At 41.3% G+C, this 17,542-nt stretch overlaps 1 protein-coding gene across 2 annotated transcripts in view; it reads left to right on the top strand.

Moving 5' to 3' along the window:
- Positions 1–1,379: 1,379 nt before the first annotated feature.
- Positions 1,380–17,542, top strand: part of BOD1L1 (biorientation of chromosomes in cell division 1 like 1) — a 36,330-nt gene continuing 20,167 nt past the window's right edge. The window contains exons 1-10 of one of the 2 annotated variants that reach the window (XM_062492678.1): positions 1,380–1,663; positions 2,073–2,197; positions 3,390–3,580; positions 4,706–5,311; positions 5,789–5,935; positions 7,221–7,390; positions 8,271–8,394; positions 8,734–8,878; positions 9,543–9,618; positions 10,505–16,223. In XM_062492678.1, coding sequence (XP_062348662.1) covers positions 1,469–1,663; positions 2,073–2,197; positions 3,390–3,580; positions 4,706–5,311; positions 5,789–5,935; positions 7,221–7,390; positions 8,271–8,394; positions 8,734–8,878; positions 9,543–9,618; positions 10,505–16,223 — 7,498 coding nt within the window. In that variant the 5' untranslated portion in view covers positions 1,380–1,468. Of the gene's footprint in view, positions 1,664–2,072; positions 2,198–3,389; positions 3,581–4,705; positions 5,312–5,788; positions 5,936–7,220; positions 7,391–8,270; positions 8,395–8,733; positions 8,879–9,542; positions 9,619–10,504; positions 16,614–17,542 lie in introns of both variants that reach the window. The other variant, XM_062492677.1, reaches the window with a different exon arrangement.

Here is a 17,542-nt window from a genome sequence, read left to right as displayed (position 1 = left end):
TGACAGCAATGCCTGAAATGGGTCTGCCCAGCCTTAAGTCGTTCTCATTTTCAGGGACAAGACGCAAGCCTAGAGCTAGAAAGAGAAAAAACTACCTTCCCAGTCCCCAGTAACCCACAGAGCATCCACATTCTGGGCCACAGGCATCTTTCCTGAAATTTGTGACTTGTACTTTCATGTATTTGTCCAGCCTGAAGCCATGCAATAATTTGCTCCTGCAATATCATATGCATCTAATTTCTGTTTGTCTCATATCTTGGTATTTCCTCAGTAATTTAAATATTGCTTGAAGTTTAGGAACTGTAGCTGAAACTACATCTGTTATCTACTTAATTTAGAAGATATTCGGAAACTCGCTGAGACTTCTTTTATTAAATATATGTCAAAAAATATTTAAAAGTTAGACTGTCCTAAAAGAGAATGCAAAAGCAGCTGTACTCATAACCAGTTAGGAAATACATATAGCCGGGGCTACAGGTTAAATTGTATCACACAGCACCAGCTCCAGACGCCTCAAACAACACCAGGGATGGTGACTCCACCACTTTGCTGGGCAACCCACTGCAATGCCTGGCCACCCAAACAGCGAAAAATGTTTTCTGAAAGCTAACCTGAATTCAATGTTCCTTGCTTCAGCATATTGGACAGCTCTGAGCATAACACTGACACATGAAAACAACCGAAGCATTTATTTTACAAGTGCACATGAGAACGCGCTGGTATGTGAAGCTGGCGAGCTGAAATACAGGTAACTTAATTAACATCTTCCAGCCATCTCCTCCAGGGCGGCGGCGGCAGCGGCCCCTGAGGGCGAACGGGGCGGGAGGGGAGGCAGTGCCCGTTATGAGCCAGGAAGAGTCCCCGGCCGTCCCGAACTGCGCCCGTCTCACCCCGATCCCGATCCCGATCCGCTGATCCCGCCCCACGCCTGAGGGAGGAAGCGCGCGGCGCCACCCGCACCGTGATGGCGGCGGGCGCAGGAAGGGGCGGGCCGCAGGGCGGGGCCAAGGGTCGCCGCCGGGAGCGCAGCAGCGGCGCAGGGCGGCCGAGGAGAAGGCCGCGCCCGCGGTGCCCGCGGCGCCCGCAGCGCCCAGCGGCGGCCGCGCCGCGCGGGAGGACGTGGGCGCGGCGTGCGGGGGCCGAGTCGCCGCCGTGGCCGCTCCTCTCCCCTCCTCTCCCCTCCTCGGCCCGGCGGATCGGGGCCGCACCGGCCCGGGGGCCGCGAGCGGCTCCGCCCCTTCCGCCCCTGTGCAGGGCCCGCGGCGGCTGCGCTCGGCCCCGCCAGTGCTCGTCCCGCGCCGATGGCGCCGCTCTCGGCGGCGGCGCCTCCGCCTCCCCCCGCGCCGCGCGCCGCTTCCTCCCGCCGTCCCCTTCCGCTTCCGGGGTCAGCGCCGCCGCTGCTCGCTGAGCAGCCCCGTCCCGGGGCCCGGCCGGCACCGCCGGCAGCAGCCGCCGCCCCGCCGCCCCCATGGCCACCAACCCCCAGCCCCCGCCGCCCCCGCCGCCGCCCCCTCAGCAGCCGCCGCCGCTGCCGGGGGCCGGGGCCGGCTCGGGGGGCGGCGCGGCCGAGCCCGAGCTGGTCTCCATGATCGTTAACCACCTCAAGAGCCAGGGGCTCTTCGACCAGTTCCGCCGCGACTGCTTGGCCGACGTAGACACCAAGGTGCGGGCGGGCGGGACCCGCGGCTCGGGAAGGTCCCAGCACGCCGGGCTCTGGAGGGTCAGGGACGGGCCCGGCCCGGGGTAGCGCGCTCAGCGATGCGGAGCGGCCGCTGGGCCCGTGCGCGGCTCCGGCTCCGCTCGCAGCCCCGGGGGCGAAACCGGAGCCCCGCGTTCGGGGGGGAGCGCGGGCTGGCCGGCCGTGCACGCACGGTCATTACACCCGGTTCGCGCAGGGTCTGCGGGGCAGCGTTTAACGCGCTGCCGTGGCCGCAGGACAGTGTCTGCGCCTGCAGAGCACCGGGGAGGGGGGGGTCCGGCGGGGCTCCCAGCTGTACCAGCCTGGCCTCCCGGAGGAGAGCCAACCACTTACACCATCCTTCCAGTCCAACCTCTCTGCTATTGCTTTGTAGCCTGCCTACCAGAATTTGAGACAGCGCGTTGACAACTTTGTTTCCAATCATTTGGCTACTCATACCTGGAGTCCTCATCTCAACAAGAACCAGCTGAGAAATAACATTAGACAGCAGGTTCTCAAGTAAGTGGCAGCTTTGGGGTTTCTCTGAACGTGCTTGTGTACTATGATAGGCTCTGAAGAAGCTGGGTTGTTTTCCTCGTCAGTATTTTAAATGTGGTATTACTTGAGGTAGCAACTTGCCATCAGTAATAGTCAGACTGCATATGTTCTTTGATCTGGTTCAAATTTATGCAGGAGTGGAAACCTTGATTTTGACTTGAGGTGTAACCCCCTAGCTAAAGGCTACATTTACTTTTTCTTTTAAGGGAGGTATTAATAAAATTGCAATTATCATTTTTAGAGCTAAGAAGAAGCATTTTGAAAACTAAAGTCTGCAGAGTATAAAGCTAAAGTCGCAAAATAGAAAAGCAGATTTAAATCTAGTTGAACAGGGAAGAGGCTTTAAGAACTGCTGTTACGTCAAAATTATGTCAGACACTTTAACCTAATAGTACATTATTTCGTGAAGGTTCCTGCAGTCTTTCTTCTCAAGTCTTGGACTCATAAGAAGCATTAGGAAATTTCTTCCAAGTACTATGAGTTTGGCTATTAAATTGGGTCAAACCACAGATTTGGGAACAAACTTAATCAGATGTGCTGTGGTGGTACCATTGATAAATTGTACTGAGGACTGTGTTGTTTGTAGGGAGGTGAGCAGTTATTCTTTATTGTTAAAGATGTAATGAGGACAAGAGGTAGCATATGTCCAGCAAAAGACTACAGGGGTCTAAAGAGATAAGCTTTATAGCTGTGGATTTTCTGTTCTATTTTACTGAAAATTAAGTGTGTTCTATAAAGCTGCAGAACCTGCTGCCTTATACTGGGCAGAAGGTAACTTAGGGTAGTGATAAATGGTTTAGTAGTTATTTATTCCTCATGCTTTCTATAATTGATCTCTTTTTCTGCTCTGGCAATTGATAATACAGGTTTCTTCTAATTTTTTTCCAAAATATGGTTTTTGCAGTTAGATAACACTTCTAAGTGTAATCACTAATGATGTAATAACAGGTTGCTTGTATTAATTCCACATGCTTGGATTGTTTCATTTCTCTGGCACTTTTTTTTCTTATGGGTAAGGCACAGGCTAAATGCATAGCTGTGGGAATGCTCAGAAAACATTGGTGCTTCATTGGCGCACATTTAAATGATCATATTTCATTAATACATTCTTGAAACCTAATTTTTCATACTAATTCATGTAACTTTGTTCCAGGTCTGGAATGTTGGAATCGGGAATTGACAGAATTATTTCTCAGGTTGTGGACCCAAAGATCAACCACACATTCAGACCTCAGGTGGAAAAAGCTGTCCATGAATTTTTAGCTACATTGAATCACAAAGAGGAGGCAGGCCCCAGTACATCTCCAAGTGAGGAGAAAGCAGATGCTTCTGTCACAGTACAAGGTATTTTACCATTTCTCTGAGCAGTGCATTAACAAAAGAATGGGGTTTGAGAGAGCAGAATCATTGACTAGGTCTTCTGCTACCATAACGTTGTTAGTATCAGCATTAGCAGGCTCCAGGCAGCATGCCAGAACACTTGTCTCTTACTCTAGGTAGAAAGGTGGAAAGCAAGAGAGATCTCATGCTGTTACAACCATGTCATTCTTTCACTTCTGCTTGTGATTATAAGGAATCTGATTACTGTGGGGAGCAAAGTTGGTCTCAGTATTATAGAATCAGGTGGTTGTAAGGGAAGTATGATGCAACTTTATTGTCAGTCAGTAGAGGTGAAAAAAATTACTTAAGAGACAGTTCTCTGTGCAGTTGCTATGTGCCATAAAATTTGGATGGGTCAGGTCCTAATATTACCTGTATCAATTTCTAAATACTCCTGCAAGTAATTGTCCATTATTTCCTGTTGTAACATCTCCACAGCCTGTTTGTTACCTTTATTTAAATCCAGGCCTTTTTCCTGTGAGGCCCATTTCCTTTAAAATGGGTTAACAAGCCAGCTGCAGTTCTTAGTGGTAGTCCAGTTAACTCTTAGTCACCCATCTTCAGAGCTGGTTCTAAAATGATGGAAAACTGATAAGGTATTTCTGATAGTGCTGTTGTTATATAGTCAATATGCTGAGTTGATTTTCCATGCCATTTATGCAAATACTAGAGGTGTGACCTACCAACCTTCTCCTTCAGCTTATATATATTGTATATTATATACGAACGTATTTTATCCAGAGTCATCACCCTATTTAGGATGTTGGTCAAGTTGAACAAGGGCTGTGTTCAGATGTCCTTTCTCACTTTCTCTATGCAGGCCTCAGCAACAGTGGTGTGTTACAGGGCAAAATTAATCTCTTAATTTGCTTGCTGCAGGAAGGGAACATCTTGGAGATACTTTTTTCAGTTCTTTGTTTTTAACCAAAAATCTCTTAAGGCAAAATTAGTCAAATATTTTAATTAACTATACATGTTTTGTGAAGAGTGCTTAGTCTGTTCCTTTTCACTTGTTAAACCTTCTATCTGAACAGAATTACGGAAACTAGGGTGAAGTAAAAAAAATCTGTTCTTTTTTTACTATTCAAGGTGTTTCTGCTACGACTCCAAGTGCTAATGTAGCTAGTGATGCAATGTCCATTTTGGAAACAATAACTTCTCTTAACCAAGAAGCAAGTGCTGCCAGGGCTTCAACAGAGACCTCAAATCCCAAGAACAATGACAGAGTTGCAAAAAAACTCTCATCTCAGCAAAGTGTGGATGGTAGCACTGATAAAGAGAGAAATGCAGAGGACTTGCCAGACAGAGAGAAAGCAATTTGTGACCTTTCTGGAGAAGGGTCTGACACACTTGCAAAGTGTGAAGATTTAAATGAGCTTCCCTGCCAAAGCGAAGAAATGAAAAATTCAGCAAAGGATAATAATACTTTGACAAGTAAAGATATTCAACAGGAAGGTGAAGATATAAAGAGTAAATTATTGGATAAATCTGACAAGAAACCAGAGAGCAGTGAAAAAAGTGAAAGAAGAAAAGAAAAGAAGGAAAAGCTTGACAAGAAGTCTGATCATTCAAAGAAAAGTGATGATACAACAAAGTCAAAAGAAGAAAAGCAAGCAAAAGAGTCAGAACCCATGAAACAGTTGGCTCCAGAAAAAAATAGCAATAAACATAAAACAGCTGAAAGCACTAAAGAAGGTATGGTGTGGGCAATGCTCTTCCTCAAAATATGCGTAAGGAGTGAGGTTTTTAAGTTTATTCAGGAGCTGAGTCGGTATATTTGGAATGTAAGTTTTCTGCTAGTTCTGGTAACCTCATCTGCTAGTGACAGTTGGACTTGATCCATCTCTCTTAACTGAGGTACCTGAATTAGGAGTCAGAAGACCTTTGGATCCTCAGGTGTGTGATGGGTCATCTTCATGACACATCTGGCAAGTTCTCTCAACAATTTCAGTCCTCATTTAAAGCTTAGAGTTTTACCTCAGAGTGGTTTTTGTTTTGAATAAACCAGAGTTAGCCTGGTTATTTTATTATGGTGTTATAATTTTGTTTTCTTATTTCTAATTCTTAACATAGTTTTGTTCTCAGTGACAAAATGAATGTTTTGGTAGGAAAAGTTTCACCAACTCAGTGTGCTGCCTTACAGCTCTTTGTTTTTACTTTTTCCTTTGCAAGAAAATATGTTAATAGATTCAGATATGGATGTACTCAGTGACATCACGGTCAGCTCCGTTCATACCAGTGACCTTTCTTCCTTTGAAGAGGAAAGCGAAGAAGAGCCTGTAATTTCTGACAGTACTGAAGAGGGGGAGATCACATCAGGTGGTAAAATAATTACATTTTTAACTGGCAATAAGGAGTATGTAATGCGTTTGTTGAGTGTACCATGTCATAAATTTGAGGGTTTGCAATATTGTACCTACCTATGAGAGAGACTTTGAATGTGAACTGGATTGTATTTGTGCAAATGCAAAAGATTAGTGGATATATTTTTTGACTATTTTTATTCATATAATATTGTTAGGTGTGTTCTAAACATTGTAAGTCTTTTTTTATGCTATGATATACATAGATGACAAAGGCACTTAATGGTGAATGTCACTGTTCTGTGGGGTTTCTTCCCCTCCAAGTCTGCCATGAACTTGGGGTAACACTGGAGTGCTTTGTGATCCCACGGTAGTGGTTGTAGCTGGCTTTGTAGATCGGATTGGGTTTAGAGCTTTAGGATTCAGGAACTTCCTCAGTAGAAAGAACAGGATCGATCAAGTTCTTTCATTTTGACTGTGTTGCCTTTTTGTGTTCTCGCTCTAGTACAGACTTCAGACTCTGATTTCTGCAATTAATAAAACTTTCCAATTTATAATGCAGAATACCTTAGTACCTAAATGAATTCTCTCTAGTATGCTGACATCTTAACTATTCTGCTCTAAAAATATAATTTAGAAGCACTGAATCATTTGCGTATTCTCTGGCTTTTGTCTTAACTTTGGAACATGACAGATCGTGTTCAGCTATGACTAAGTATTTATGAAATTAAAGCAAGCCTTCAGTATGTTTCAGGAATACAAATAATTTGTACAGTATTGCACTATTTTTAGTAATCCTGATAAAATTGAAATATATTTGTATTTGATTAATATTTAGATACGTGTAACTGACAGTGTTTTGTGTATGTATTTCAGTAAGCCAGCTAGTTTTTATGTACTCAGATACTGTATCAATATTTTTGGTGTGGGGAGAACTATTGTGCATAGCAGAAATTATATTCACTTCTCATGCATAGCTAACTACTAAATACTATATGTGAAGTGGCAGTGGGATTACAGGCAAGAGGGGTAAGCCCAGTTGTGTCCTGGTTTATTACCAGGTTTATATCATTCAGTTTTTTTAGCTGAATGACATACTCAAACATATCAATGCACTTTCGATTTTTTTTCATGATCTAGTGATATTTTGATGCTAAAAGGGTTTAATTTTTTTAACTGTTTATGATTTTAGAGTAAATAATTGTTGATACATTTTGAGTAGCTTTGTCTTCTCAAAAGTCATGATGAAAGCACTGCCCGAATTTATCAATATATCTCTACACTCACCAACCTTTCTGTAGATGAAGAGGAGAAAAACAGTCAAAGTAAGTCGAAGCCCCATGCAAATGAGCTGAGTGATGGCAAAGCCAGGCCTGTTCGCCATGCTTATGTCCGCAAGCCTTTCCTGTACTCCAAATACTTCAGTGATTCTGACGACGAGCGAACTGTAGAGCAGCGCCGTCAGTCCATTGTAAGTGCAGCTCTGGTACTGCTCACGTTCTGGCCCCAAAACTTTTTAGAGCAGAAATTCCGCTTCTGGTTTGGTGGCGATTTGTGCAACGGGGAGTCTTCAGTTTCTTCTCCCATCAGGGTTTTTTTTCTCTTTTTACTACAGCTGTCCTTTCTTCCGGTTTCCATCAGTATGGCATGGTCTGCTCTCCAGTACAGCAGTCTGCTCCGCTGGTTATAGTTTGAAGGCTTCTGTCAGTGAAAGCAATGACAGTTTTCTGTCTCCTTCCCCTTTCCCCAAAATGCAGTGATAATTTGGATGAAAAAAGTAGCCGATATCTACCTGCAGCCTGCCTTCAGTAGGGTTTTTAGTAGGTCAGGCTTGGGTTGAGTGCTGCAGGCTACTTCATTACCACACCTCAGTCCTTGCTGACCATGAAATCAGTAGTTTGTAGCAAGTCTGCATTCACTGAGAATGGAAACAGATTTAAGCATGTGCACTCTCTTCTGTGGCAGAAGGGCCAGCACAGAGAAGAGGGAGCAGCAGTTCTTCTAGATTTTCTCTGTTGGCCAGACATATATATATATACAGTTACACTTACAATCAATATGTTACGTATATATTGTAAATACGTACAAATAAAACATACGTTCTTTGAGAAGGTTGCATAGCTTCTGTCTGCAGTGTTGAGCAGCAAGGAAATTCTGTAACTCTGCTAAATTAACTTCACAAAAGTATTAGAGGACTCCATTAACTTGTATATGATTTCTAAGGTGTATTTATGTTTTAGCTTTCTTAAGCTACAGTGTTCTGTTTTCTGTGAGGTTTAGACTTACATTTATAGTCAAAGAATGCTCTTTGACCTATTGATAAATTGTTTACCTTGGTTTTCTATCTCTAGGCCAAAGAAAAAGAAGAGAGACTCCTTAGAAGACGAATTAACAGAGAGAGACTTGAAGAAAAACGTAAACAGAAGGCTGCAGAAAAGACAAAATCTCTAAAAACTGGAAATCAGAATGCTAAAGGTATGAGAAGAAAAGCTGTGAGTAGCCCACACCACCCTACTCCTGCTTACTCTCCACAGAATAAAGCATTCAGCTTTGCATAATGGTCATACAGGTCTGTAGTTGTTTCCTTCCCTTAATAACACATCCCAACAGTGATATAACAGAAGTTATAATACATACTATTAATACAGAATTTCTTCTTCAATTTTTCTTATATCCATTACACTACTTAAGCTCAATTAATACTTGCTGTTCTCTGCTACACCTAGTACTCTCTGTACTGCTTTCTGTCATGTTTATAGCTGAAACACTAATATCATGATGTCTGTATATTTCACCATTTGTGTATAATTTTAGGAAAAAGTGGCTTGCAATTAGAAGAACCTTCATCAAAGAGTCTAGAGTCAAAAACTACTGGTACTAGCATTAAGGATGTACTTAAAGAACAGAAAATTTTTGAGAAAAAAGTGGCCCTGAGCAGAAAAAGAAAAAGAGATTCAAGGTATTTATGTGTTTGCTGAAAAGGACTTAATGTTTTGATTATTCATTTTTGCAGATTGGAAAGGTTCTTTCCAACTTTGTACGCAGCCTTATCCATTTAAACAGTTTTCTCTTAAAATATTTGGAGACTATTGTTACTAACAAACATTAAATTCAGGCAGAAAAATTACAGCTAGTGAAATATATTGCAGCTTAGACTGCAGTAGCAGTCTTTGTGGTTTTTTTCACAGAATGGTAATAGAAGCCTGAGAATGGAGAGCTTTTACATGTTTGTGCATCTAATAGGCAAGTCAAGTTGGCTTCATCTTTAGATAGACATTTCATGTAGATACGTATCTGTGTACATAACTGTCTACATGTAGGTAAAAATTGGGCAAGGAGAACTCTTTCTCATTTTACGGGGACAGCAACAGCACTAATGTCATACTAATACTGCTTAAAAGCACTGGTATGCTTGGTATTTTTGAATCTGATGCATATAATTTTACAAGAGAAAAGGCCTGGATTAATTGGTTAGCCAGAAGTTTGGTGATCATGTTCTGTTTCTGCATTTTTAGTAGTGGGCATTTCTCTCTTGTGTTCATCTTTGAAAGCAGAATGTTTACAAAGTAATGTTAGGCTGGTACCAATTGTTCTTTGCTAAATTGTCCAAATACCTCTTTCAGGCATGCTGAAGATAGCTGCAGAAAGAAAAATGAGCCATCTGAAGAAGATTCTAAAGAAATACAAAAGACAAATGAGGTAGGTGTCTGTTAAATATAAGTCTTATCTTCTTTTTAATTCTGATGGCACTCTCTCAGATGTCCACACCAAACTGCATATAATTGCATTCGTTCTCACTCATAAGTTTTTCCCTGTCTGTGGTTTCAGTTGTATTACTGATCTGACATTGCTGTAGCAATGTTTTCTGAAATTGCCCACTGAAATATGGTCTGTGTATTCAGTGCTGATGCATGTTGCAGTAGAACCTGAGATGCAGTTTGAGCCCTAGTCTGTCAAGCATGCTGGGTTTTTAAAAAGAGCATTGTGTTTTATGTGTAAAGACTTGATCTTGATCTGTTTGAACTTCTCACTGGAAAGTTAAACGAAAACTGACTTGCTCCAAACAAAAAAGGAAAGAAAATTTTTATGCTGAGAATTTTATGAATAACGTTGTTTAAATTAAAAAAGGTGGGAGTGGAAATTAAAGTAGAAGGCTAGATATATCTTTTTAGGTTTTGGTGTGTTGCTTAGTTTGGGATTTTTTAGTTACAGTTTTGTTTTACCAGACAGCATAATAGCTATTTAAAGTAGCTTACAGAGTATGTGAAATTGTGATTGTCTATTCACAAACCTTTTTAAGTCATTTTAGAAAAATTACCTTGTGAAGAAAAGGTAATGAAGTTCAGACAGCTTAAGGATAACTTCTGCTTTAGAGTTTTCTACTGCAGCAGATAGCTGAAATGAAAATGGCAATTTCAATTTCCAACTGTGTTTTACATTAATTTTTGTCATAATGTTACATGTATTCCCTAGTGTATTAGTGGGTTTTTTCCTAAGAGTTTGTGCTTGCTAGCTCTGTTTAGGCACATAAGTGAAGGAACTGTGTAATATGTACTTACATAGATTAAAAAAATCTCTTTTGTAGACTTGTGAAAAAAATTCTTCCAAAGAATTGAAGCATAATCATGGAAAAAATGAGATCTCTAAACAACTTAGAAGACTTTCAGAATGGGGACATTCAGCTGAGGAAAGCAAAAGTGATTCTAAAGCAGAGAAAGAACATAAAAGAAAAACCTCCACTTCCCTTCAGGCTGAAGGAGCTCAGCACGACAGTGAAGCAAGGGATCCAAAAAAACAACTGGATAAAGGAGAAGTCAATACTGAAGAACCACAGAAGCAGAAATCCGTATCTAAGAATGAAAAACACCCCAAAAAAGATACTGAAACAGAAATTCAACATATGAAAAATTCTGCCAAAAAAGAAGCCAAGTCTTACAGAGATAAAACTGACAAGGAGAGAACTGCTTTAGAAGATAAACTTTCATTAAAGCACAAATATAAAGGAGATGGTGTTCACAAGTCTGGTGAAGATGTTGAACTTCATTCATTTGAGAGAAGTTTGAAAGGAGAGGATGGTGGCCAAAAACATAATCAACAAATAAAGGTTTCCTCAGATGACAAATATGAAAGAAAAAGTAAACACCGAAGTGAACGGAAAGTATCAGTAACAGGAAAAGATGGAAAAAACCCTTCTGAGTCAACCTTAAAAGCTGAAGAATTGCTGCGGAAAGAAAACAAAAAAGACAGACATTTCTCAACAGACAAACCGAGAGCAGAATGCAAGACCAAAAGGTCCCTGAGTGATTCCAAACCACAGAAGGATTCCCTAAGTGCCTCAAAGCAGCCTGGTTCAGCATCACACAGAAGGAGCGAAAGCTACTCAGAAGATAAACGTGAAATAGAATCAATTAACTCTGATAGTAATGTAAAACTTGAAGATGGTGTTCATAAAGATAGACGAAGATCTAAGAGCCTTGCAGAAGACAAGATTTTGTTCAAGTCCAAGTCAAAGAGTCATGGTAAACAATTCAAAGCATCTGAAACAGAATTACAGGAATTAACAAAACAAGACACTGGACAGAAACTAGACAAAGATAAGAGCCTGGAAGACAATGATTCAGATAAACAACACAAATCCAGGAATGAAGATAAAGGTTTGGAGGAGAGTGGTGCTGAGTTTCAGCTTGCAAGTGGCTCACAATCAACTCAGGGATCACAAAAAGACTTCAGTCACAAAGTTAAGGTACATTCTGGAGAAAAAGGGGCTGTAAAAGACAAACACAGAGGTGATAAAGATGTAAGTAACTCCAAACTAGAAAGAAGGTTCTCTGCTGAAGGTCATAAAAGCAGAAACTTAAAGCATGGCAACAAGGAAATGAAGAAGAAGGAAGAGAGCATCAAATTGGAAGATAAAGATACTAAAGAAATGGATAGTGGGCATGAAAGATTATCTAATGTCACAATGGCAGTGGATAAAAAACAAAGCAAGAAGGTATCCTGTGAAAACAGAAAAAGTAGTATATCAAACCAAGATTCACTTAAGGAAGAAAAGCAATCAGCTAGCACAACTGAAAGCAGCCAGGTTCCAGCCCCTCAAAAGGCAACTGTGAATAATGATGACTTGCATGCTGGTCATGAGGAAGAGCTAATGGAACTTGATTTGAAAAAAACAAAAGCACAAGAAGCATCTAACATTGACGGAAAAAACATTCAAAACTCTCTCCAAGCCACAGATGCCAAGTGTGCAGTAAAACAAAAAGGATCTCGTTCTACTTCAAATAAGGAGTTAAAACACAGCTTGACAGGTTCTGAAGCCTGTGAAAAAACTGTTGAGCAAGAAGATACTTCTAGTAAACAAGTTGGTGCCTTAGACCCTTTGTCCAAAAAAGCTTCCATGGCTCAAGGACCCAGTAAACAAGGGACTTATAAAACGAGTGCTGTGTATGAAACAAGTGGTAGAACCTTAAAGAATGTGTCCAGTAAGGATCAGGCTTCAAAAGACAGCAGAAGACCAAAGAATTTAAAAACTGTGAAAAATTCTAATTCAGATGATGTTCCTTTAGCAATTAATTCTTCAAGAGAAGATGCTGCTGATGCAAAGTCCATGGATATGGATATCTCGGATTTTACAGGTTCTTTAGGTACCATGTCTAAAGAATGCCACAATTCAGATGGGACTTCCTTATTGAAAGGTGCTTTCCTTTTGAAGAATGATGCAGCACAGGTTGTATACATGGAGCATGATAGTGCAGTGCCGAGTTCTGTCATGAAAGATGATGGTGATATCGCCATCAGGGCAAACAGTCTGGGAAAAGTTAATGAGGTGTCCCGGCCTGATGAACAGGCAGTGGAAGACACTACAGCTGGGTTATGTAGGCAAGAAGATTACAGTGAAGCAGCAAAGTCAGAAAGCTCTCAAGATAGGCAGTTAAAAAGAAAAGAGGAAAACTTGATGTCTGACATGACTGAAGATCGTGGAGATGTAACATCAAAAGAACTTAACCTCAGAAGAAAAGGAGGAGAGTGCTTGAATATAGATCCTTCCACAAAGGGAGAAAGAAGCGCAGTGATGGATAGTGTGGAAGACAGCAAGGTGCATGATGCCGATGATATGATCCAGTCTTCCTCTGTTTTAGTGCCTGAAGGAGTTCCTGAGGAAGGTTTCAAAGGCTCTGTTGTAGCTAATGGGCAAGAAGGGACTGATGTGGTTGGCATGGAAGACAAAAATGGAAGTAATGCTGTAGATACTAGTGCAGGAAGTAGTAAACTTAGTTCGTTGTACAGTAGCCTACAAAAAATGCCTGCCAGTGTGATAGGAACTAGCACAGAAAAGATCACTGAGAGCACTGCGATGGCAACTAGTACAGGAGGAGAAAGAGCTGAGGGTACATCACATTCTGGAAAGGACAGTGATGCTACAACCACTTGCTCAGAAGAAAGTGAGGTGTCAGTAATCTGCACAAGCATAGAAGCTGACGAAGGTTTCACAACAGGCATATGGGTAAAGCGTAGTGAGGGCTGCAGTTTTGTCACAGGAGCTGATATTGGTGACTGTACTGTTGCAGCAGCTGAAGAAAGTGGTGGCAGTGTTGTCACTGAAGGATTAGCAGAAAGTGAAAACTTCCTAACAAGTACAGAAGGAGAAGAAAATGGTGAATGTACCATGGTTGATGCAGAAGAAGGTAGTAAGGATTCTGTGAACCCAAGTGGAGTAGAAATTGAAGACAGTGTGAATAGTGCTGGAACAGAAGAAAAAGATGATGCTGTGACTAGTGCAGGCTCTGAAGAAAAGCAAAAGACCTCAGCTTGTGTAGATACAGGCAAATTTGAAAGTTCTGTGTCTTGCTTGGGTGAAATGGAGAGTGATGGAGCTGTAACTAGTGCAGGGACAGAAACAGGTGAAGGGTCAACCAGTGGTGACAGTTCAGGTGAATTTAGGGGCAATGTGACAGCTGGCCAAGTAAAAGAACATGAAGGTACTGTGACTTGCACAGGTGCAGAAGAAAGAGGTCATAACTTCATCATCTGTTCTGTGTCTGGTACAGATACCCAAGGAGAAAACACTGTAACTGGTGCATGTATTGCAGTGGTCACAAACAACAGTGCCGTGGCTGGAACTAGTGGTGACAAGTCTGAGGATACTGTCAATGGTGAAAGTGCAGTGACCAGCACAGGCATAACCCCAGAAGATGATGCTGAAAATTCAGCAGTCTGCACAGGGCTAGAAGACAGCAATGAGGGATTTGTAGTTTGTTTGGAAGCTGAAAAATGTGAAAGTCTAATGGACAGTACAAGGGCAAAGGAAGAAGCTAGTATCACTACAGTCAGTGTAGGTCTGTGTGATGATGAAGGTTTTGTTACTAGCACAGGCTCAAAAGAAGAGGATGAAGAAGGTGAGGACATTGTAACTAGTACAGGAAGAGGAAATGAAGAAAATGAGCATGCTTCTACTTGTACAGGAGTGGAAAGTGAAAGTGCACTAATTTGTATAGGTGCAGAAGAAGGTGAAAGTTCCATTATCTGCATAGTTGCTGAACAAATGGAAGCTGAGTCAGGAGTGGCTGGCACAGATATAAATAAGCTTACTGTTGACAGCATGACAAGTGCAGAGAAAGAAGCTAATTGTGGCACAGACTGTAAAAATGATAAAGGCGTTGTTGAAAGCAGTGTGACCAGTGCAAGTGCTGCAGATGAGGGTGCCTTAGCTGCACAGACAGCAAAGCATGAAGGTACCTTGCTTCCCTCAGATGCTGAGGAATGTGAGGGTCCCATGACTAGTGCTATGGCATTGCAAGATAAGACACAGCTCGTTGCTGAAGACAAACATGAGAATGCCATGACTTCCTTTAACGGTAGAGAACTTGATGCCTCTACAAGTAGTGCAGTTCCAAAGAAAGATGAGACTTCTCTTACCCCTGCTGACAGAGAAGTGAAGGTGAAAGTTGATGTCATCTCTACCAGCACAGTGGAAGATGCTCCTTTACACTCAGCCACAGATGCTGAAGAAGGTCCACTTGCTGTTGAAAGAGTAAATGGAAGTGGGGAAAGCTCTATGGTCTTAATAGACACTGAAGACACAGTACCTATGCCCAGCACAGCTACAGAGTTTAAGGAGTGTGTGAAGACTTCTAGCAGTAAGCAGGAGAAAGATGAGTGCACTATGATCTCCACCAGTATTGTGGAGGAATTTGAGGCTCCTATGTCAAGTGCAGCTATTGAATATGATGGTCAGCTCCCCTCTGTGAAACCAGAAGATATAAATGAGAATGCTGTGGTTTCTGTAGATATGGAAGTATATGAGGTTCCCATGCCTAGTGAATCCAGCACAGGAAGAGATGATGATGGTGATGATGGAAGTCACCCAAGTGCTAGTGGTAAGGAAGAAAAGGATGAGTGTGCTATGATTTCCACAAGTGTTGTGGAAGAACAAGTAATCCTAATGTCAAGTGAAGTCACAGAAGAGGTGATTCAACATATCCCAGACACGGAGCCAAAAAATGAGACGCTAGTGATCTCTACAAGTACAGCAGAATGTTTTGAAGCTCCTATGTCTAGTGTAACTATGCAAGATGAAAGCAAACTCCCTGCTTCAGAAACAGAAGGAAGATATGAAGCTGCTATGATCACTACAAGTATGACAGAAGAATGTGAAATAGTTCTGATCAGTGCAGCACCACCACAAGCTGAAAGTCAGCTCATTGTAGCAGGAGATGAAGATGCCATTCTCTCTCCACATGCATCAGAAGAATGTAGGGTGGTGGAGACCACTGCAACTGTAGATGAACAGTTTGGACTAACTGCTTTCAATGCAGATGGGAAAAGCAAAGGTTCTGTGATTTTTGTGGGAGAATGTGGAGCTCCTGTGCTAAGAGTTGCAACTGACAATGAAGATCAGCACACTGCTTCAAATGTAGAAGATAAGGAGGAGGAGGCAGTGATCACTCTGAGCACAATGGAAGAATGTGATAGTCTCTTCACCTTTACAGTCATAGAAGAAAGTCAACTTGCTGCTGAGAGTACTGAAGTAAAAGACAAAAGTGAAGAAATTTTTAATACTGCAAACCAGATTGAATGTATCCTCTCAACTACAGGCCCAGAAAAAAGCGGGAATTCTTTGCTTGTTATTGGTAGAGAGAATGAGACACATGAGAGTGGAGTGAGGACAGAATCAGCAACATCTCAGGCCACAGTAGACATTGAAATCACAGAAACAGATGAAAATGCAGTGAACCTCATGAGTGTAGATGAGGCCCTTTGTGTGGAGATTAGTACAGAGGCTGCTGAGAGTCCTTCCCCAGAGGCAGGTGAGGACAATGAGCAAGTTGAAGATATTTTGCATGAGGATGTTACATCAGAACTCTCTAGTACAGTTTCAGAAGCAGTGGGAGAGAGTGAAGCTGTAAAGAATGTAAACTATGAATTAAATTCAAACATAGTTTTAGAAAGTGACTTTTCTGACATAAGGACTCCCCTGCCTAAGACTCAGGCTCTTTCCTTAGTTTCTGCAAATGAAGTGACTGTAAACTCCAACCATGGTGAAGTAACAATAGAAGCAGAACTAGGGAAAAAAAGAAACCTCACTTTGTTGCATATAGGAAAGCTATATGACAGTAATGACAAAACCAACTTAGTCAAAACAGATGATACTGGCATTGAAGTTACTTTTCAGAAAAGTAATGCAACCTTTAATTCAGGTGAGGATTTTTTTTTAATTCTTCAGTTTATAAGTTGTCATAAACAGATGCATTTTACCATTATAGTTAGAAATAACTTGTACTTTTCAAATATACATTACTTCATTAGTTGCAAAATGGCTATTAATACACTTAAGAATTGGTGGCAAGTAAATAAGCATGTGATTCTGGGTGAACAAGACCAACTCAGCACAATTACCTGAGTTGTGTTGGAAAACAAATACTACAGTGCAAAAAATGCTAAAATGCATTTACTTAGTCTTCAGCTAATATATAAAGTTATTTGCAAGGGGTAATTATTGTGGAGGTATACATGGGTTTTGTTATTAATGTGTTAGAAAATTCAAAAAGGTTTTTTAGGAAATAGGATGCATTTAATTTTAACATACGTTCATTTTATAACGGAAACTTCATAGTAATTTTGAAGGTTAAGATTGGCCATCTTTAATCATGACTGCAGATTTTCTCTGGGTCATTATTTAGCGATCATGTTAAGATTCACTTTATTGCACTTAATTTTTTCTTATGAATACACTTGAAATCATTCTGCTTTGTGTTATAATCAGCCAGTTATCCTAAATAAGTATTTTAAGTGAGCAGTAGATGTCTGTTTTAAATAGAAAATTATAGCATATGGAATTAAGGATATCATACTCTAATTAGTACGCTAACATTTGAACTGAATCTGCATGGTTGCTGGTTCCTAAAATACAATGTAATAAACATCCTGCTATTTTTGACCTTGCATCTCTTTGACCCTCTGAAGCAGCTGAAGCGACAGGTTTTTTTAAATTAATGAATTGTGTAGATGCCATAATGAAGTCAAAATTGTGACTTCATTATAAATTTTGAAGAACTGAAACGGTAGAAAAATCTGTTTATGCCACAGGAAGTTGAATGATGCTGATCGAATACTGTTTTTTAAATAT

The sequence above is a fragment of the Cinclus cinclus genome, chromosome 5 (genome assembly GCF_963662255.1).
Source record: "Cinclus cinclus chromosome 5, bCinCin1.1, whole genome shotgun sequence".
Classification (NCBI taxonomy): domain Eukaryota; kingdom Metazoa; phylum Chordata; class Aves; order Passeriformes; family Cinclidae; genus Cinclus; species Cinclus cinclus.
The sequence above is the reverse complement of the archived record's forward strand: the minus strand, read 5'-3'. Positions and strand labels throughout refer to the sequence as shown.